This window comes from Lactuca sativa, chromosome 5 (genome assembly GCF_002870075.4).
Source record: "Lactuca sativa cultivar Salinas chromosome 5, Lsat_Salinas_v11, whole genome shotgun sequence".
Taxonomy (NCBI): Eukaryota; Viridiplantae; Streptophyta; class Magnoliopsida; order Asterales; family Asteraceae; genus Lactuca; species Lactuca sativa.
Window position 1 is genome coordinate 156,833,909 of NC_056627.2, and position 22,774 is coordinate 156,856,682.

The 22,774-nt window shown below is 38.2% G+C and overlaps 1 protein-coding gene across 1 annotated transcript; it reads left to right on the forward strand.

Moving 5' to 3' along the window:
- Positions 1–20,162: 20,162 nt before the first annotated feature.
- On the forward strand, positions 20,163–21,840 carry LOC111903536 (xylulose 5-phosphate/phosphate translocator, chloroplastic). Its single transcript, XM_023899316.3, has one exon. It carries the CDS (start codon positions 20,381–20,383, stop codon positions 21,623–21,625), a length of 1,245 nt encoding a protein of 414 aa, XP_023755084.1. The 5' UTR covers positions 20,163–20,380; the 3' UTR covers positions 21,626–21,840.
- The last annotated feature ends 934 nt before the right edge of the window (positions 21,841–22,774 follow it).

Here is a 22,774-nt window from a genome sequence, read left to right on the forward strand (position 1 = left end):
GGGCTCGGGTTACACGACTAGACTTATCCGGATGATAGGACGTTCACTCGCCCTCTTGGGATGCCTGGTCCCGTAGTTCCTAGAAGGACTCGTACCTGGTCCATCTATCATTAACTTGCGCATATAGGTCATATGTACGTAAGGTTGGCAAGATAGTTTAATGGGTGACTCTTCCCCAAGTCCACAACCAGACGAGGAACAGGAAATAGGGCGGAAGCACACATCCAATGTCCGTAGAATCTTAATTATACATTATCCTCGCGTATACACGTAGTAATGGTAGACTAACCGTATTCGTCCCAAGCTTTTGTGCTTGAACTTTATCTGCTGCATGTGTGACATTCCTGAAGGGTCTTCTGGATATACTTGTGGTGGGGTTTCGGAAGGTATAATACTCCTCTAGTGAGTGTTTTGGGGTTTCACAGCGAGAGATGACCCGGAGGCCCGTGTCGGATTTATGTTAATGAGAGACGAAGGTTCCGATATTTAGCGGGTTAGGTGAAGGGTCTTTTCATAGCCGTTAAATTGGGAGGGTGAGGACTATATCGATTGAAATCTAATGATGAAAACAATATTATTTTAGGTACGATATGTGTTAAGTTGTATTCGTAAGAAGTGCTCATTAGAGGGATAGAGTATCTTGTGTTTCTTTTCAGTGTGTTCTGTTTTGTTCGATGTTATTATTACTGCAGATGATTCGTACTATGGCAACTAGCACTGGTAGTGAGCGGGTTCTGATAGCTAGTAATAATACTTTATATCATGATCTCTGACAGGTCACTCTATGATTGAGCGGTATATGTACGTCGTATGAAATTTGATGTTGGTGAAATCGTCGAGTGGGTGGCTCCACCCTAATCCCACCTCTAGACATGGAACAAGATCCAGGATGGAATTATTTGCTTTAAGTATTTAGTATTTTGATCATAATTAACCCTGATGTATGCACGAAGTCATCACAGCTTATAGCTAATGATCTTAAGGTCATATATGAATGTCTTTGATTTGATTCGGATGAGAGAGTATTTTAACTACTTTTTGAAAGACGGTAGATTTAGCAAGCATACCAAATTCATTACAAACATATGGTACTTAAACGCTTTTCTTGTTGGAAACATTACAAAAGTCCTAATAGGGTTTCCTTGTTGCTCCTGCTGGTTTGTTCATCACACTCCTCCTACTCCCCCGTCATTCTTCTCAGTTGGACATTCTCTCTTGAAGTGTCCTGTTTCACCGCATAGGAAGCATACTGGACTTACACCGGTATTGGTGGTTGATGCGATGCGCTGGGTTGGGGTCCTGCAGAAGCAGGCGGTATGCCTTTTCTTGTTGCAGTTGATACAACGTGGAATCCGGCAAGCCCCTGTGTGATGGTAGTTACACTTGTTACACTTTGGAAGTGTTCCCATATATTGCATGTATGGTGCTTGAGTGATAGATGTTGTGGCTGATGTCGAGGCATGTGTTGTGTCTGTTGTCGTAATTGTAGGGGTGGCCATGGGTTGTTGTCTTTTAGCGAATCTTTGAGATTGGTTGCGCTCCTTTTTGTTCCAAAACTTTCGCTTCTTGTTCGTAGGTTTGTGGCCCGAGGCTTTTTCGTTGGTAGACGCCCGTTGGTGTTCTTGATTGTTATTACGGTTAGTATTTCTGACACCATCTCCATGCCTGTTGGCATGGTTAGCATTGAGCTGCGCCATGACGGTTGCCACGGCTGCCGTGACTAGAGCTTGAAAAGTAGCAAAGTCTATCTGCAGGGTTGGCGCCTTGCTAGTTGGTTGGTTGCCACTTGGTGAAGTCATAGCTCTGTTTCATGATGAAAAACGACTTCGTGAGTGGGGATAATTATCTCAAGTGCATTCTTACGATTTATATTCACATCTATAACTTTTGCAGATAGGTGTACTATTATTAGTGTTTCTGCTAACGTTCCTGAGATGGAGTTATGGTAGTGGGTAGAAGTAGGTTTCGTACAGGGGTTAAGCTTTACTCCTCTTAGGATCATGTTTGTCCAAACACACTTAGCTGAGGAGTTTTGATGGGATCCGGTGCATTAGTGCTGGTATGATCGCACCCTATAGGTCTACGAAGGAGGCACCCTTCTACCAAAATGTTTAAAGGTGAGACGACAATGAGTTTTTAGAATGGCGAGATGCCGCGAGTTTTCTAACTAAGTTTATCTTAGTTCAATTTGTAACGTATTTCGGTTTTTTATGGTGTTCTGAAAACAGTTCATAATGGGAGTCTATATATGATAAAATTATGTATTTTAGTAGTTCTATATCCAAGTGAAACCTTGTAATTTGTCACACCCCAAAACCAAGAATGGCGGAAACGTTCTGGGGTGGAGGACGTCATGTATAATATCAACAACAATGTAAAGTAGTAAACAAGCAACAACATCATCCATTGCATTAATAAAATAATTATTATACAATTGTATTCTGTCAAATTTTGATAAACACTAAAGCATAAATAAAAATGAAAGATAAGTCTTGAACAAGCTCCATCTTCCTTTCTCCTTGCATCGGTACCTGTCTATGATGACCTGAGGATACAAGTAATTTTGAAAGCGAGTATCAGCTTTGAAGCTGGTGAGATCATAAGTATTTAGTGTCTTAATTTGTATGTAAGAATTTGAAAGTGTATATGAACTATAAGTGTTTGAAAAACCCTAGAAATCCCTATTATTCCTACTAGTACGTGAAGGTGTCTTCTACCAAGACCTAACTGTTCTGAATATAGCCTTCTACCAAGACATCTAGTGTCTGGATGTGTGTCTCGTGTAAGAGTATGTATTTTCCCAAGTATAACTATCATTAACAAAAATATAGTCTCTACATTACCGTGTGTCGTGTGAATGTTCACGAAGTAAATGAAATGGGAAAATGAACTAGTACTATGGTGTAGTGCTATAAGAACTACAGTCGTACTAACTACCTTAAACCGGATTTTATATTAAGGCATTATGTGATAAATTGCACCATACTATAGACTAGTAACAACGACATAATGAATGGTCGTAATAACGAAAAGACGTTTGGCACCCTCAGACCTGCAGGTCCCACTTTAGCTAGCAGCGAGGAGTATGATTGTTAATCCAGTATAGATCTATACACAAACTCATGCTCTCCCTCCAAGAGACTCTGGCCACAACTCGAGTCATGAGGTTTAAGTCATGCTCCGATTTAAATCACAGTAATTAACGTATTCTAGTATATGTAATGTAAAGAACTGTTCTGGCTGTAATGTACGTGCTCACTACCTAGCAAGTATAGTAATGTAATCGTTCTAGTATAGTTGTATATGTTCTCGTCCTAGTATAGTTGTATATGTAATGTACAGTAATGTTCTAGAAAGTATTGACTCATGAATGAACTGACTCATTGTATGATATCGCGTTCTAGTAATTATTCTAGTATCTTCCTAAACTACCCATATGGTAGTTTACTAGTAATCTATCTGGTACGTATGGTCATGGATGTATACCCTTGCTACCCAAGGGCATGGGATGAAATGGAAGGACCCTTTTATGACTATATATGTACACATGATATATAACTAATATCTAAACGACCTTCGGACGAGTACCCGATATCATACAATGAGTCAGTTCATTCATGAGTCAATACTTTCTAGAACATTACTGTACATTACATATGCAACTATACTAGGACGAGAACATATACAACTATACTAGAACGATTACATTACTATACTTGCTAGGTAGAGAGCACGTACATTACAGCTAGAACAGTTCATTACATTACATATACTAGAATACGTTAATTACTGTGATTTAAATCGGAGCATGATTTAAACCTCATGACTCGAGTTGTGGCCAGAGTCTCTTGGAAGGAGAGCGTGATTTTGCGTATAGATCTATACTGGATTGACAATCCTACACCTCGCTGCTAGCTAAAGTGGGACCTGCAGGTCTGAGGGTGCCAAACGTCATTTCGTTATTACGACCATTCATTATGTCGTTGTTACTAGTCGGTAGTATGGTGCAATTTATCACATAATGCCTTAATATAAAATCCAGTTTAAGGTAGTTAGTACGACTGTAGTTCTTATAGCACTACACCATAGTACTAGTTCATTTTCCCATTTCATTCACTTCGTGAACATTCACACGACGCACGGTAATGTAGAGACTATATTTTTGTTAATGATAGTTATACTTGAAAAAATACATACTCTTACACGAGACACACATCCAGACACTAGATGCCTTGGTAGAAGGCTATATTCAGAACAGTTAGGTCTTGGTAGAAGACACCTTCACGTACTAGTAGGAATCATAGGGATTTCTAGGGTTTTTCAAACACTTACAGTTCATATACACTTTCAAATTCTTACATACAAATTAAGACACTAAATACTTATGATCTCACCAGCTTCAAAGTTGATACTTGCTTTCAAAATTACTTGTATCCTCAGGTCATCATAGACAGGTACCGATGCAAGGAGAAAGGAAGATGGAGCTTGTTCAAGACTTATCTTTTATTTTGATTTATGCTTTAGTGTTTATCAAAATTTGACAGAATACAATTGTATAATAATTATTTTATTAATGCAATGGATGATGTTGTTGCTTGTTTACTACTTTACATTGTTGTTGATATTATACATGACGTCCTCCGCCCCAGAACGTTTCCACCGTTCTTGGTTTTGGGGTGTGACAGATTGGTATCAGAGCATTGTTTATAGTGAATTAAGTATATCAACCCATAAAAGATATACTAACTATAAATACATAAGGGATTAAAAATACTCTGACCAAGAGTTTATACTTTAAATAGTAAAATATTTAAGTAAGTATACGTGCTGCATTCATACTAAAATCAGTGTCACTAGGACAGTACAAAAGAATTACGATTGTTGGACAACACAAGTGGGCTTAGAGACATATGGTCAAAACTGGGAAGATATAGCCTGATCGCCTATATTATCCGAGGGTTGACTAGCATGTGCCTAAGTTTAATTGTGTGGTTGCAACAATGCTAAAATCTTACCAACCCTACCACAATGAGAACAATAGAACATAACATTAAAATTAAAATACTATAGGTGTATTTGTTGTTACTATAAGTACTTTATACTTGAGAATTAAAATGGGATCTTCATTAATAAGTTGATAGTTGCTAAGTGGATACACTAAAGCCATATGTAATTAGGATGTTATAGACTTAGAATTTGTGGAAATTTTGCCTTACCCCTATTCTGTGTGAATTTGGAATTAAGGTCACTTAATCGAAGGTCTATCCTGTTTAGATTACACATAGCTAGTATGCAGTTCACATATAGAAATGTAACTAATGAAGGTTTTCTAAATAATTATCTAGATAGTTCGTCTAATAATTATTCTCTTACCCTAAATTCTCGCATAGAAAACGTAGCTGGACTCCATCCCCTCAGCAACCAGTATCTTCCGAATGAAGTCATAGTTGGTTGGTTTGGAGAAGAACCAGAGAATGATCATCCTATCCCCTTGAATGATCACCATGATGAAGACCTTTCGTACAATGCTAACTCCGAACCAGAGGTTGAGAACCTACCCTAAGCAGCTCCCTTTCCAATTCCTAACCCTCATCCGGCTTTTTCATGGCCCGACCCCTGAGTGGGTGGAATTCTTGGAAACAAGGAGCCAAGGACAAGATCAGCCCATGCCTTTTAATGGCGACCGAAGCTTAGACGACTTGAGCAATGGGGGCTCAGCAGATAGAGTCTTGCCAATCTTGGTCCGCAGAGTGGCCCGAAATGAGATTCAAGGCAACACAGCCCTACATCAGATTACAGAAATAGTCGCCTATGCTAGAATGCATACCCTCCACACCATTCATCTAGAAGATGCTCACGAGAGATCAGAGAGAAACAATGAAACCCTGCTGCAAGCACTGGCTGAATCACGAGCCGAAGTCATATAACTCCGCGTACGCCAGATGGTGTGCGAAAGACACCTACTTGACATGGAACGTCAATTGGCTGAACTAAGAGTTCACCAGAGGGATGACTGTCGCCAGTAGTAGACGCTTTACCTTATTTCCTTATAAAGAGGAATCGTATTTTCTGTCTATGCCTGATGTGGCATTTTCTATGATATTATCTTGTACCGTAAGTACTTTAGTTAGGTCTTTATTTTGTCAGTAACTATCTTCTGTGGATATGATGTAAGACCTTTACAAGGTCATTTTTCCCCAAATCTTTACGTCGTGAATATCAAAGATATTGACAGCCGGCTAACTTCTGTGTCATTCTTCATTCAAGTACTTTTATCTTACTTTCATTGGAGTCTATCTGAAACGTGCTTTAGTCAAGTCATTGGACCATAGTGATTTATCTCCAGAGACATTTCCAAGTCTCTTTCAGTGGTTGGATCTTGTTATTCACCAACCCATGGTACCTTGGCCTGCACAACAAACGTTTTGAGACCATTCTACGAACTTACTTCTACTCATTACTAGGACTGCATCATAGGGATGCAGGTCAAACCTTCACGATCATACTTCCATTCCGTACTAGGACTGCATCATAGGGATGTAGGTCAAACTTTCGAGAACATAGTCGTACTCTTTACATGAATAATCTAAGTACATCAAGGGTCAACCAAAATCGCTCACAAAATCCTTATCTTTTGTATTACAGAATCATGTCGCCCAAGAAAAATGATCAACCCTTCAACCAAACACCAACTCTTCATATTGATGCAGCTACCTTTCAAGCTGCAGTCTCAGCTGCCGTGTCAGCTATTCTTACCCACCTTAACGCTAACAACGCGAATGTTAGCGGGATTATTAACAACAATTCCAATCCAAGTAACAATCAAACACCACAACGAGCAGCAAACTACCACGACGCCCCGAGTTCCGAGACGAAGAGTAACAAACAAAAGTTTTGGGATAGTAAGAAGGACAAATCGCGTAAAGGAACGAACAAGAAACAACCACGGGTAACGACCTTCACAACTACGACATCTGTACCTCCTACTACCATCCCTTCGGAAATACCAGTTGTCCCTAACCCAGCCCGACAATATGTTGGAGATCTCCCAAATTGCATCAAATGTAATTATCACCACCATGGACCTTGTCGGGGGATGCAGTGCTTAAACTACAACAAAAAGGGGCACACCAAACGTTACCGCAAGAGCCTATCAAGACCGATCAACAATTCGCCCAACGCCGATGGGAACCAGACTTGCTATCATTGTGGAGAGTTTGGGCACTATAAAAGAGATTGCCCGAAAAAGGAAAGAACCTGCGTCCCCATAACTCCTACTCGACGTTTCACTTCCACCACCAATGTGGGTGTTGTCCATATATGTCACCAATGCGGTGAAATTGGACACCTCCAGAAGGATTGCCCGATAACGCAGAACTCTGGCGCAGACGGGAAGATTCTCAGGATCACGGCTGCAGGACAGCCTGCTCCGGAACCACGTTAATGTAATTAAGGCGTTTCGTTGTAACAGACTTATAAACTATCTAGAACTAGTGCAACTAGAGTCTTACCTTTTGCGAGATCTTGTCTGTATAGGGAGTCTCGTGCTACGTATACTTGTCTTTTGTAGTATATCTTATTCGCAACAATAGTCTTGTGGTAAATCTAAAGTAGTGTAACTCTGTTCATGGTTGCACGGTTGTGTTTTGTCTGTAAACGTCTTATGTTCAAATCTAATGTCTTTAAATTTCAGTATGATTCCGACATTATCATACGACTCGATTCGATTTGATCCTCACGAAAACAGCTTTTTACGTACATCTCTTTCTTCTAGATCACTTTTCTAGTGAAGCCGTCATATCAGAACACCGAAGTACTCATGCCAGGAGTACATCTTAGTTATTTTCTTTCCGAAGAAACCCCCGAAGTACCACTCGTGCAGTACGTCAAGTTTAATCCAAGGATTCATGTGATTGATCTATCACTGAGGAATGGTATACATAAGAGTGATATATAATCAAGTTTCTACAAGTTTAGAATTGATGATTCCACTTTAACTTCTTTTTCCCCGATGGGATGTGAGCTTAAAGAAGAATCAGTTATTCGACTACCTTTTCAACCTTAATTATATGTGACTCGTATACCCGAAATTGTGATTGTGAAACCATGTACGAATTCTAATATGAACTTTAGGACGGAGAACTGCTTAAGCTTACGAGTAATCACATCGTCAAGTTAACAAACTTAGAACCCAGTACGACTCCTGTAAACAGATCGCCCTATAGTTTAACACCTACGGAGATACAAGAACAGTCCGGACAACTTAGCAAACTACACAGAAATAGAATTAGAAGACTAGGTTTCTCACCCTAGAGAACCACGGTCATATTCTTCCAGAGATCGATGGATCGCATCGTACGTGCCTCGGATATCAAGGACTCCGTCAAGATTTTCATAGAAATCGTTATCTCTGCCTCGCATAGATGAAATGGTTGAGCAAGTGCTAGGAAAGAATTACTTTCAGGAATGGACCTGAGATCTGAATATCACCAGTTCGAGTGTTAGGGAAAGATGTCCGGAAGACTATCTCCTAAACTCGATGCGAACACTTCGAGTCCGTAGTGATACCTTTCGGATAGGACCAATACGCCCATAGCTTTCATGAGCTAAATGAGTAGGGTACGTCTTTCTTACTTGGGTCAATTCGTCATTTCTCCATGTAATGACTTACTTATCTACCCTCGTAGTAAGAAGAAAACCCAGGGAAACATTTCCTACAGAGGAACTTTAGCGAAGTTCTCTAGACACGAGTTTTGAAATTGAAGAGTCAAATTTCTATGACACACTGTTAGTAATGTGAGAAATTTGAGCACTCTTTCAATTTGTCAAAACCGCTGAGCAATTATCGACACCAGAAACGCCGGCAGTTTTTCGCCAAATTCTAGGTCTTACCGACCTACCGCCTTAGTTCATTCAGAACTCCTAGCAAGCTACAGAAACCCATACGACTTTGACCCAGCAAGGGGTGGCCTTTGACTGGGAAGTTAAGCAGGAAAAGGAACCTTTGAAATTCCAAGTGAGTGACCAAGTTCTTTAGGATAACTCACTCTGGGAATGGCTTAATACGCTTCGGAAAGCATGGAAAGCTAAATCCAAGATAGACAGGACCTCCGAGATTCTTATCAGGATCGGTCCTGCGCCTCGCACAAACTAGACCTACTCCGCGAACTCAGTAACATACATCCTACTCTTCGCGTCTCGATCGTGTAACCATACCTTTCCGTTAGGACTCTTGTAAGTTCACTCGTCGAGATCCTCGCCTTCGTATTAGAACCGTAGTGACCCTCGACCGAGAGGTCAAGCGGACGAAGCAGCGCCATCGCCCGATAGTGAAGGTTCGTTGGGATTCCAACCGAGAACCCGATTTCACTTAGGTGCGCTAGAACCAATCGATTAGGAAGTTTCCTCCTCACGACTCGATCATTCGTGCATACTTCCTTGCCTAAACTCTAATTTCGGGACGAAATTCCCTTCAACAGGGGGATGATGTGACAACCCGAAATTTCTATTCTGAACAAACCATATCAAGCCAATAGATGTAGATCAGTTACAATGTAAACTCGGATTTTGAGTATAAGTTTGGCAGTTTTCAGGATTTTTCACTTAAGGAGATATTAGGAGAGTGGATGCACTAGGGTTTTGTGCAACACTATAATTCCAATACTCTAGGACATTAGAATTCATTCCGAGAATAGAAATATTTTCTGCCAAAAAATCTCAGGACTATAAATAGAATTCTGAACCAAATTGGTTCATTAGTTGAATTCCAATTAGAGAAAAGCCAAATTCTCTCTCACGGATCTTTGGGTTTTCATCCCAAATCGTGAGTACACTTCTCTAGTTGTGTTATAATGCTTGTTTTATACTTATTAACATAGATTGTATGTCAAATACATGAGATCCGGGAGTTTACCGCCCAAGAACGTTCTTGGGGAGTAAACTCCAAAATCAAGCTTAAAGGCCATCTAGTCCCATTTCCTTGTTAGGCAACTAGTTAAGGATAATATGTATGTACATTTGAGACAGGAAATCAACCAAGAAACACCTAAGTTAGGAGTTCACGGCCCAAGAATAGCTTAGGCCGTAAACTCCCATGTAAGTTGCTCAAATGGTGCTTTTAAGGCACCTAAGGCTTGGACTCTATTTTAGACAAATACCCTAAAGTGATTAGAACCTAGAAAACATAAGAAAACTCAAGTGTTGAAGAGTTTACAGCCAAGAGTGGTTCTTGGGCCGTAAACTCCTATAAAGGGGTCAAAGGACACCCTAAATCCTTCCTTAATCCAAGAGACAATTTGGGCATGTACCTACATGAGTTATGGACTAGTTAAAACATTTAGAACTCCATGAGTGAGGGAGTTTACGACCCAAAAGGTTCCAGGGTCGTAAACTCCATAAAATGGTGCCAAATGTGCCATAAACTCTTCTAAAGCCAAGTACCAAAGCCTAGTTTAATTCCTAAAAATGTTTGAGACTTGAAAACACCATAAAAACCCTCCCAAGGGAGTTTACAGCCGTAAACTCCAAGGGAAAGTGGTCTCTGGGCCGTAAACTCCCCAAAGGAGTCAATTTGGTGCCCAAACACTTGTATAAGCCTTGAAACACTTCCCACTAGAGTTGTAGTAATTCTAAGCTCCGTTTAGGCACTTGGTTGAGAGTTTACGGCCATGAGTTTACCCCCCTAGGCCGTAAACTCCAATGATTATGGTCATTAGACCTTAAACTCACATTAGGGGCATTGCACTCCTTTGTTGCAACCCATTAGCCTCCTAGCACTTGACCAAAAGTGTTTTCCTCGCGTTTAAATGTTTATACTTGTATAATTAGTGATTTAATCTCTAATTATTTATATACATATGTCTTCATATGTAATTAGGATCATTGTGTGTGTCTAAGTCTTCACTTGACACCAAGCACTTGTCCGATCCTTCCGTACGATAACAGTCCGTTCAATTCCAGTCACTTACTACAGGTGAGTTCATACCCCTTAAATAATGTTTTAAACTACTTTTAAATGTTTTATGGGGGGATACAAGTAGAATTATGCTAAATATTATATCAATCACATGCGATTAATAAGTAGAATTACGCTAGTTATTGTATCAATCACATGTGATTAATATACAGCATTCAAAAGATTTGGCTACTCATTAGCCGTTTTACCAAACGGTTTCCTTCAAATGATTTTTATAAACATTTTATATGTTTTAAACTACTTATCACGCTGTACATCTTACTCTGTACATTACCCTTCAAACTTATTTACAACTGTGATTCAAACAAATGTTCCTTATACTTAAACTGTTTTATCAAACTTATGCCTTCAAATTGTGTTATAGATTGACATCAAGTCAATCTTTTCTTAAAATAATATCTGTGATTCAAATGTTCCTACAAAACTTAGTTATGCTTTTATATTATAAATTGCATGCCTCTATATGTATAGTTATATAAGAAATACTTAAAAGACTTAGGAAGGCTACCCACCCTATTTCCTTTTCGCACTTGAGATGTGGTCTGGTGGGATATCAGGTACTCGTCCGAAGGTCGTTTAGATATTAGTTATATATCATGTGTAGATATATAGTCATAAAAGGTTCCTTCCAGTTCATCCCATGCCCTTGGGTAGCAAGGGTATACATCCATGACCATACGTACCAGATAGATTACTAGTAAACTACCATATGGGTAGTTTAGGAAGATACTAGAACAATTACTAGAACGCGATATCATACAATGAGTCAGTTCATTCATGAGTCAATACTTTCTAGAACATTACTGTACATTACATATACAACTATACTAGGACGAGAACATATACAACTATACTAGAACGATTACATTACTATACTTGCTAGGTAGAGAGCACGTACATTACAGCCAGAACAGTTCATTACATTACATATACTAGAATACGTTAATTACTATGATTTAAATTGGAGCATGACTTAAACCTCATGACTCGAGTTGTGGCCAAAGTCTCTTGGAGGGAGAGCGTGAGTTACACCTAGAATAGAGTAGCACCAACGCATACTCATGACCCTAATTTACAAGGTCTTGTGAGCGGTATGAACTTTACCCATGACGATCTGTCCCTTGGGATGCCTGAGGCAAAGTCGATGCACCTTGCAGCTCTGCCAATCGGCACTTGGCTGCAATCATCCTCTCTTTGAATCCCGTGTGTCTACCTTGTTACTCTCTTGCCTCTGCCCGAGCGGCGATAAGGTCCTGAAAAGAAAGTTGATCTCTAAAATAGTAGTCTCTTTCCGAGTCTCGGATACATGAGACGGTAGGGTCTGTAGTAGCGCGCAATTTCCGAACTCGAGTTGTAGTCTTCCTGTTTTAATCCCCAATATTCGCGATCTGTCGGGTCTTTGCCGGGAGGGATCTGTCAATCAGTCCCCCGTGATTGAGGTCATAGCACCCTCGTTGGTCTCCACATGGTGATTGATGTCATTGTTGTCGACTTCAACCCTTGATCACGGTTGCCCAACGGGGCACATGTTCGATGTAGTCGAAACAGTTCGCAAGAACCCTGGCTATGCATGGAGGGTTGATTACCTTCGGTTCCGCTTCTGATTCTTCTCATAACCATCCACAATTTCCCCGGTTGGGAAAGTAGGGGTCGCCTGGTAAGTAGGATCTTGCTATGTTATATGTGCGAGAATAGGAGTGGAAGAGATAATTAAGAGGTGTTTAACTATATAATTAATTACTTATAGGGGTGATCCTTATCAGTCATGTCTATAATCACATAGTGCATACCAGTTACACATAATCTGAGATAGGATAGACCTACGAATAAATGATTCTACTCTAAATCCACAACCAAACAAGGAACAGGAAGTAGAGCAATAGTCATAGATTCTGAGTCTACACTATCTTCAATTATGTATAACCTTGGCGTATGCACTCAGTCATTAAAGACCTACTAATAGGGGTCTTTAGTTTTCACATAAGTTGGTTATAGCATTACAAAATACTCCTATAGTATTTTAATGTTTGACTTATGCATTTCAATGTTTGTTTGTAGATAGAATTGGTAAGTTTTCATACTTGTTGCAACGCCACAACCATTCCTGGGCATATGCTAATCACCTCTGGGTTAGACATAGTTGATCAGGCTATGTCATTCCCAGACCTGACTATACATCCCCAAGCCTACTTGTGCCATTCAACAATCATTACTTTTGTTTTGTTCTAGAATGCTGCTGACCTTAGCATCGTATGCATGCATGTATACTTTTAATAAGAAGCTATTTATTTCTAAAAGTATACTTATTTGAAAATTTTTAAATCAAAGACATTAGTCCCAATTCATTTATAGTTGTTATATCTTATGTGGTTCGATATGCTTAGTTCACTATAAACAATGCTCTGATACCAATCTGTCACACCCCCAAACCAAGGAAGGCGGAAACGTCCGGGGGTGGAGGACTTTATGTATAGTATCACAACAACGAGTATGATAGTGCTCAAAGTAAATACAACCATCATAAATATAATTGAAATAGTTACACCAAAGTATATGTTTACATGATTCATATCAATTACATTATGATGACAAAATGAACTGTTTGACGATTTATCGTCCCATCCTCAAAATGCTATTGGTTTTCCTGTTTCACTGATTTCATGAGAATACAAGTAGTTTTGAAAAAGTGTCAACAATTAAGTTGGTGAGTTCATAAGAGTTTTTTTTTAGGAAGAAACCATTTTCCTGGTAAAAGCGATAGAGTATGATTTCCATAAAATCCAATATTTTCTTAGTTAAGTGTGGAATGAATGTTCTTATGTTATGCGATAATGAACTCTAGAAGGACCCATAGATTTCTTCTATGATCATTCAGCATATATAAGTTATATATAATTTGAGTTAAATGAACTGTTGAAGTCTAACAATTCTAGAAGAGATGTAGTGTTAATAGAATATGTTCCAAAGAAAATCCAATATTTTCCTTATAAAAGTTATGTAGTTCTAAATCCCAGGACCGAAAATGAACAAGTATCTTCCATACTTAAAGATATAAAAGTGATTTTAAATCGGCATAAAACCCTTTTTGATTTGAGAAAAATCCCGTAAACTTTATGTGTAATGAGTTGTCTTTAATTCTAAGACCGAAAGTGTACAAGTATTTTACCATACTTAAAATAATTCATGTAAGTTTAAATCGCCATAAACTCTTTTGATATAGAAGTAAACCCCTTTTTAAGGTAAAAGTTTCCATGTAAACTTGAAATATTTTTAACTACCTATATGAGTCGCTATAACCATACTATGACGGAAAATAACCTGCACAACGTTTTTCAGACGTTAATATACTATGACTCTTGTCACCCGTAGACCTGTAGGTCCCACTATAGCTAGTAGCAAGGTGTGGGGTGTTAAACCCAATATAGATCTATACACAATTATCATGATCTCCCTACAAGAGACTCTGGTTATAACTTACAGGAATTGGGATCCCGTACTCGAACGTACGGGGAGAGAATTGCCTCACAACCTAAGTTAACTAGTTTACACATAGTTTGATATTAAAATCTCTTCCGTGGAGGAATTAAAATCACTTTTTCTGAATAAATTAGTGATATGAAATCCTTAAACTATTACTTATTATAGTTTATCACGTAGGATATGAAAAACTCATTTTTGAGAGTAAAACCTTTATCATGTAGTATAAATCCATAAACTATGCTTATTGAAGTTTATATTATATGTGTTCGATATGAATGAGTAAACCTTATCATGAATGTCTAGATTTCAGTTTATAATGATAAACTAACCTTATCATGAATGTCTAGATTTCAGTTTATAATGATAAACTAACAAGAAAATACATTCATAATTTAAAACTTATGGTTATACACTTTGCTCAACATACTACAAAGTGTTATGGAAGTTATAAGCTGTCAACTAGTTTTTAACTGTTCTGCACTGTTTTAGAAAAATCACAAAAAAATCATACGAAGTCGAAAACTTCATCGGTAAATTCTGAGAGTTCATAAAATGTGTCTAGTTTATTCAAAAATTTTATCATGATTTTTGGAAGTCTTTAACTTGTGTTAAAATGTTCATATTCACAGACTGGTCCGAATTCGTTTCTGAAATGATAGGAAGCTTTCTAAAAATCACCATAAATTCTAGAAAAATCGTATGGAGATGTGAAAGTAGTAATTTTAAAGCTTAGAACTTGAACTATTTGTACCTATTACAGTTTTGAAAACTAAAATATTTAAGTTGTCCAAAACAGTCCGTGAATGGAGTCCAACTTTTCTGATGAAAGCTGTTGGAAGAGTTTAGTTGTGTTCTTGGTGTTTTAACTTGTATCCCCCCCCCCTCTTAAAACTTAAGAAAAACATGAAAAGATAGGGGTATGAACTCACCTTGTGTGATTTCAGTGGATGAATGTTGAAGGAAATAAGTGTTCAACTCAAGAACACTTGGAGGATTGCTTGAAGATTCGAGAATCTAACACAAATATGATGGAGTTTGTGTAAGGAATCTATGATTTGAGTAAAAGTAAGTGTAATGATCATTAGGAGGATAATATCACTTACCACAAATGAGAGAAAACTTGATGATCAGCCTTTGAATCTCGAATTTGAGGGAGGGGGAAGTGAGAGAGAAAGGTGTTTGTTCTTTGGGTGGAAATGAGAGAAATGAGAGAAAGGTGAGGAGAGATAAGAGTTTTCAGCCTTTGACCAAGAGTGTAGCTGGTCAAATGGTTGGGAAAGTACACTCGAATGACCAGGTATGGTGGGGATGGGTGTGGGCTGATCATGGAGTGGGGGTGGGTGGTTGCTTGTGTCATAAACTAAAGTGAAGTCAACACTCCACCTCAAGATGTTATTTAATAGATTTTATTCTTAATTAAGGATTTCCCTAAAAATATGTTGAATTTATGAATTTATGGGGTCTTATATGGCAAAATATAAGTTTGGGTGAAAATCCCCCGTTAAAATAATTAAAAAAGGGCTTAAAATGGAGTCATAGTAAAAAACCGGGTGAAAAATGGGGAAATCCAAAGTCAGGGCCTGGTTTCGGGTCTTAGCAGCCTTAGAACCGGAGGGAAGACTTGGTTGCTGAAGTGGATCCGAAGGGGAAGGGACTGCGGTCCGAGGAGGTACCGCAGGCGGCTCGTCAGGAGGATCCGAAGCGAGGTCGGGTGCGGTGCCCAGCTACGGGTTCGGTTCCGTTGCGGTCTTCAGCAGCCTCGGTCCTCGTAGCTCCAGACCTTAGCCATTGCGGTCCGAAGGCTGTGGTTCCTTAAGGGGGCTGTGGTCAGATGGCTGCGGCTACTCTATGGGGCTTCGGTCCTGGTTCTTGGGGCTTCGGCTCAAAGAGGGTTTGGTCCCTATAGAGAGACTTTGGCCCTAAAATGCTATTTTCCAATGTATCTTCCCGTTTCGAATGGTTTTTCACCAATTCAAGTGTCGGGATGCCCCAAATGATTGAAATAAATCAAAAGAGGTTTTGAGAGAGATTTGGGAGAGATTTCACATTCTTGGATAGATTTCTCATACAGAGAGAGATTTGGGAGAGATTTCACATTCTTGGAGAGATTTCTCATACAAAGAGAGATTTGGGAGAGATTTCACATTCTTGGAGAGATTTGGGAGGGATAGAGTGAAAGAGATCGAGAGAGACTTCTTTTATGACCTTTTTGAGGGCTAGGCTTTGTAACGCAAGGTTTGTAAACCTCGTTAAGTCTCATTATGATTGTTATATGCCCCCGAGGGTCAATGAATAATGTTTTATCGAGTAGTTTCATCACTTGCCCTGATTAGGGTTTTGAATTTCCAAACACGTGAAAACTCTAAGTGATACTTTGTATTAAGATTGCGAGTTGTTCAATAAGAAACATAATGGAAACCATAATATACAAGGGTTAGATGAGTTAACCGGTTTGACTTGTTGAATTTAGTTGACTTTGACTTGGCCAAAATTGACGGTTGTCCCATCAAGTACCTAATAGCACACTCATCGGCCCGAAGATCATACGAGAAACTACATATAAGATTGTTCAAATCCGGGAATGATCGATAGCATCTAGAGACCAACAAAAGAGTTATGATGATGAGCGACGAAAACCCTTGGAGTTCCAGGTCGGTGACCGCGTACTGTTGAAGGTTTCGCCCTGGAAGGGAATGATATATTTTGGGAAACGTGGGAAGCTAAACTCAAGGTATATCGGGCCTTCGAGATCCTTGCTAGAATTGGCCCGGTGGCTTACAAGCTTCAACTACCACAAAAACTCAACAATGTACATCCTGTCTTCCACGTGTCTAACCTAAAGAAGTGTCTTTCCGACGAGACTCTGGTGGTTCCACTCGACGAGGTCAAGGTAAATGAGAGCCTACACTTCGTAGAGGAACCTGTGGAAATAATGCACATGGTGATCAAGATAACAAAACAGATTCATATACCAATAGTGAAGGTCCGCTGAAACGCCAAGCGAGGGCCTGAATTCACTTGGGAGTGAGAAAATCCAATGAAACAGAGGTACCCACAACTTTTCCTTTAAGATGCAAGAACCCGTTCAAGATGCAAATTTCAGTACGAAATTCCCTCTAACAGGGGGATGATGTGACAACTGGCAAATTTTGTGTCAAGCCAGGTTTAAAAGGTATCTGTGTATAAATACAACCACATCATGACTTTGTTGCCATAAAACTTTGAACACCCAAAGGGGAATTGTTAATATAAGTGTATACATAAATAAATATATATGCCTTAAAGATCATTCACGTAATAAGTATTGAAAGTCGACAAGATGGACCAAGAATTACAAAATTTCAATTTTACATTTAAAGTGTTATAGGCCTAGGACCCCACAACCCTAGTGATTTCGGTTGCTTAAGGCCGAAATCACCTCTTAGTGGGGACACATAACCGAAAACACATCTGGATCAATGCTACTAGGACCGAAAACATCATGGGAAAAGAGTTAGGATCGAAATCACATGTGATTTCGGTCATACTAAAGGGAATTCAATGGGTTTTCAGTGGTGATAAAGAGAAATGGAGGTGTTAAATTTATGACTTGATGTATTCACCCATTTCCCATGCAAAATTCAGCAGTATCCCAAGCAAACCTCCAACAAATAAATATATTACCCAACAGATTACCAAGTAAACATCCCATCACTTCCCTTCTTTTATTAAGGCCGAAATCACCATTTAAGATCTCCACCATTTCCATTTCAACTTCCGGTGAACATCATTTCCTCTCAAGAGCAAATTCCAAGCTTTCAAGTTCCAAATTTCCCAAGTTCATCGTTAGAATTTTGGTAAGATTTCCTTGTTAATCTAGTGTTTTGTTACACTTTCATGTTAGTTTCATATTATTTACACATATTAGTATGTGTTAAAACTCTTAGGATAATATTCTTTCCAAGGAAGTTCATCCACCACATTCAAGTGTTTAGGCTTCGAAATCTTCACACCATCTTCTCAAACAACCCACAAATCCACTCAAGGTGAGTTTATACCCCCCACATTTTCGAGTTTTTCATGTTTTAAGGGGGGAATACAAGTCAAAGTTGGTTTATCACATAAATACTTGCTTGTTTCATCTTGATGTTGAAGTATAAGTCATTATTTGCATAAGATGTGATTATTACTAGCTTTTGTACAAGTATTTGTGATAAATTAGTTTTCAAATGCAAAACTAAAAAAAACAAAACATGATCTATGTTATAAAAATCATGAGAAAGATTATGATTTGCAAAACTACAAAGTTTTTGGAAACTTTTTACTAAAATATAGTTTTTCTAACGAAATGGAGTACATTCTAGTTATTTCACTATTTTGTGGATTACAACCCAAAAATATGATGTTTAATCTTACATTTTGAAACTAGACAAGAGAACAACTTTGTATTTATATAAAAGATTATATAAGTAGTCTCAACAAACAAACAATGTAAACTATAATAGGTATAGTTTTATTTATTATAAGACTATGGTTTACAATTACAGAGTACAATAACAACTTACATTTTGGTCTTAAGGCCTAAGACTGCATTACATTTACTAAGAAAATATTGGATTTTTTTGAGGAACATACGAACATTTTCAAAGATCAAAGACAAGTTTACATTACAAAAAACATAATTATGAACTCACCAACATAAATACTGATATACTTTCAAAACCACTTGTATTCTCAGGGAACGGGTAGACAGGTACACACACATGTTTTTGAGAATACAGAGCTTATAGAGTCGGGTCTTTTTTTTTTATACTTTTGTTATACATTTTTGATGTCATACAATTTATGTATCGAACAGATGTAAATTCTATATCTTATCAATGTAATGGTTGCATTTGCTTTGATTACTATTATACAATTATTGTGATATTGTACATGACGTCTTCCGCTTCCGAATGTTTTACTTGTCCGATTTGGGGGTGTGACACGAGCTTACTCAAGATTAGTTATATTTACATTTTTACTCTTTATTTTATTCATATTTTACATAATTGAGCCGAGTCAACTAAATCTCGCGAGCTTAATGGTAATTATATTACAATCTGATGTACTTTTATTGTTTATTAACTAATTGAGTCGAGTCGAGCCTAGCTCGTAAGTTTACGGTACTTTGTCAAGCTTAGCCGAGATTGGAAATTAAGACTCGAGTCGAGCTCGAGTTTCTTAGTCAATTTGAGTTTCAAGCTTGACAACACTTCACTTGATTACACCACTAAGTGGGATAGTATAGGAGCAGTCAGAGTTTCCTTTTCACAGTTTTTGCTTTCTATACGATTTTTCATGTTTACTTTTGCATCATCTTTACTTTCACTTGTATGGTATCTATAGTATCTAATTTTGTTTTCTAATCACAAAACATGTTCATACTTTATTGCATGCAGTCTCTCTATCCTTGAATAACCTATTTGATTGTCTCGATCTTTATCTTTTTGTTTTGCCTTATATATCGCTTTAGGATGTGATCTGATTGTCTCGATCTTATGATCTTATCTTTCTTTGCCTTGTTCGTTTACGGCTTTGTGGTTGAAATTTTGATTCGGCTTATAGGAAGATCACTTGAAAAGTTATAGGCCCATATTAAAGGGGCCAGTAATTCAAACTTGAAAGGCCCAAAGAAAGCATATTCCCTAAGCAAATCTGACCTCGAGACCCCCAACATCGCCATCAGTAATCGGCTTATTTTCCGAATAGCGATAAACATGTGCCCGAGTTACATTAACTCTGTACCTACAGACCACTACCATCCAAGACTTTGAACACGGCAACACTAAAACGCCAACCTCCATCACTCAGGTCACTCTTTGATCCTTCTAATCAAAAGGGTTTGCTCCAAAATCTCTTTTCATCAATCTTTCCCTTTTGATTTTCCATATTTTTAATTGCAATATGATGTTGTTGAATCTCCTTCCTTCGTCATCTGTCACTTTCCCAAAATCACACCATAAATACTCCATTAATAATCCTTCGTTTTCTCACCCTAATCTTGTCTCCAGAATCTCCATTCCTCCTCAATCGAAGTTCAAAGTCTCGGCCTTTAACAAAATCCACAGCAACCCCACTTCTCAGATCTATGAAGCTACCAAGTTCCTTAAAACCCCTTGTCGATTTGGAGATTTTGGAAGAAAACCCACTTCACAGATCGCTAAATCAGCATCTGGAACTTCTCAAGATTCAACCCCGGACGAAGAACTTGAAAAAAAGCCTAACAAGACTCTCCAGCTTGGAATTGTATTCGGATTTTGGTACTTTCAGAACATTGTTTTCAATATTTACAATAAGAAATGCTTGAACATTTTCCCATATCCATGGCTTCTTGCTTCCTTTCAACTCTTTGTTGGTTCTCTATGGATGCTGTTTCTCTGGGCTTCAAAGCTTCAACCTTGCCCCAAAATCGACAAATCATTTATCATCGCTCTTCTAGGCCCTGCACTTTTCCACACAATCGGTCACATTTCTGCATGTGTTTCATTCTCTAAAGTCGCTGTTTCTTTCACTCATGTCATCAAATCAGCAGAACCCGTTTTCTCTGTTGTGTTTTCCTCTGCTTTAGGCGATACTTACCCTTTATCCGTTTGGTTATCGATCTTACCAATCGTTATGGGTTGTTCTTTAGCTGCTGTTACAGAAGTTTCCTTCAATCTTGGTGGATTATGGGGTGCTATGATTAGCAATGTTGGATTCGTGCTTAGAAACATTTACTCCAAAAAGAGTTTGCAGAACTTCAAGCATGTAAATGGGTTGAATCTATATGGGTGGATTACAATCCTCTCATTCTTTTACCTGTTTCCAGTTGCGATCTTTGTTGAAGGATCTCAATGGGTTCCTGGATACCATAAAGCAATTGCAAGTATTGGAACGCCATCTACTTTTTATCTATGGGTGATGATATCTGGAGTGTTTTATCATCTTTATAACCAATCATCGTATCAAGCACTTGATGATATAAGTCCGTTGACTTTTTCAGTTGGGAATACAATGAAAAGGGTTGTGGTGATTGTTTCTACTGTATTGGTTTTTAGAAATCCAGTTAGGCCTTTGAATGCACTTGGATCTGCCATTGCTATTTTTGGTACGTTTTTGTATTCACAGGCGTCATCAAAGAAGAAGGCTGTGGTGGAAAAGAAGGAGTAAGGAAACCTTCTTGATTTGGTTCATTTCTTGTCTTACTTTTAGTGGAAGTTTTGGCTTTTGAATGTAGTTTTAGAAGCTAGTGGTTATTCGTTTGCTTTGTGGTTTCTTTTTTGAACTAGGGTTTTAGACATTTTGTTCTTGTTGTGGCTCTCTTAGACTTTGGTATCATACGCCTCAATGAGCAAATTGAATCAACAATCTTTTGCTTTTCTCTAGCTAGTTTTTAACAGTTCTTTTTTTGCTTCTATGTGTTGGATAATCATAAGTTATGTAAGATGTGAGAATCTATGAGGGTCATTACCTTTCTTGTTTTAAGACATATTACCCTATTATCATATGCAAACATAAATGTGTTTGCAAGCATAAATACATCAATGTGTATAATTATCATATAAGGACAATACTTGCACTCTTGGCCTAAGAGTAAGATGTGAGAATCTATGAGGTCATTACCTTTCTTGTTTTGGGACATATTACCCTATTATAATATGCAAACATAAATGTTACATATATGTGTTTGTAAGCATAAATACATCCATGTGTATAATTGAACAATAATCAAGTTGAGGGAATATTGTTTTGGGCATCAAGCTGAGAATCTAAGAGATCTAGCTTCTTGTGCATCTTGTGGACCTTTTTTGTAGGTCATCAAGTTCCCAACTTTATAATTCAAGCTTTCTAGATGTTGCATATCATGGTGTTTAGTCTCTTTTGTGGTTTTAGTTGGAGTTCAAGGAAGAACTCTAGATAAAGCTTGCAATTTTATCATTCTTGAATGTCCTATGAACATTCTATCTCTTAGATATGGAGTTTGTACCTGTTTGAAACGAACCAAAAAATATCGAGTAAAAATTCCATTTTTAAATAAGTCAAAAACCATTCATTCATTATCTCAAAGATGTTCAGCATAATAGTGTTCTCAAAATAACAGAGTAATTCATAAATATATAGTGCATAATAAATCTCCATAAATATACAGTGCAGAATAAATCTCCAGGGGATGCAATGCGATCAAGCCAGATCCTTCATTTGAAACCAAAAGTACCTGAAAACATTTTAAACATAAACCGTAAACAAAAAGCTTAGTGATTTCCCCAAAATACCACATATGATTACATATCATTGGGCCTAGCCCGGGGGTATATTCCA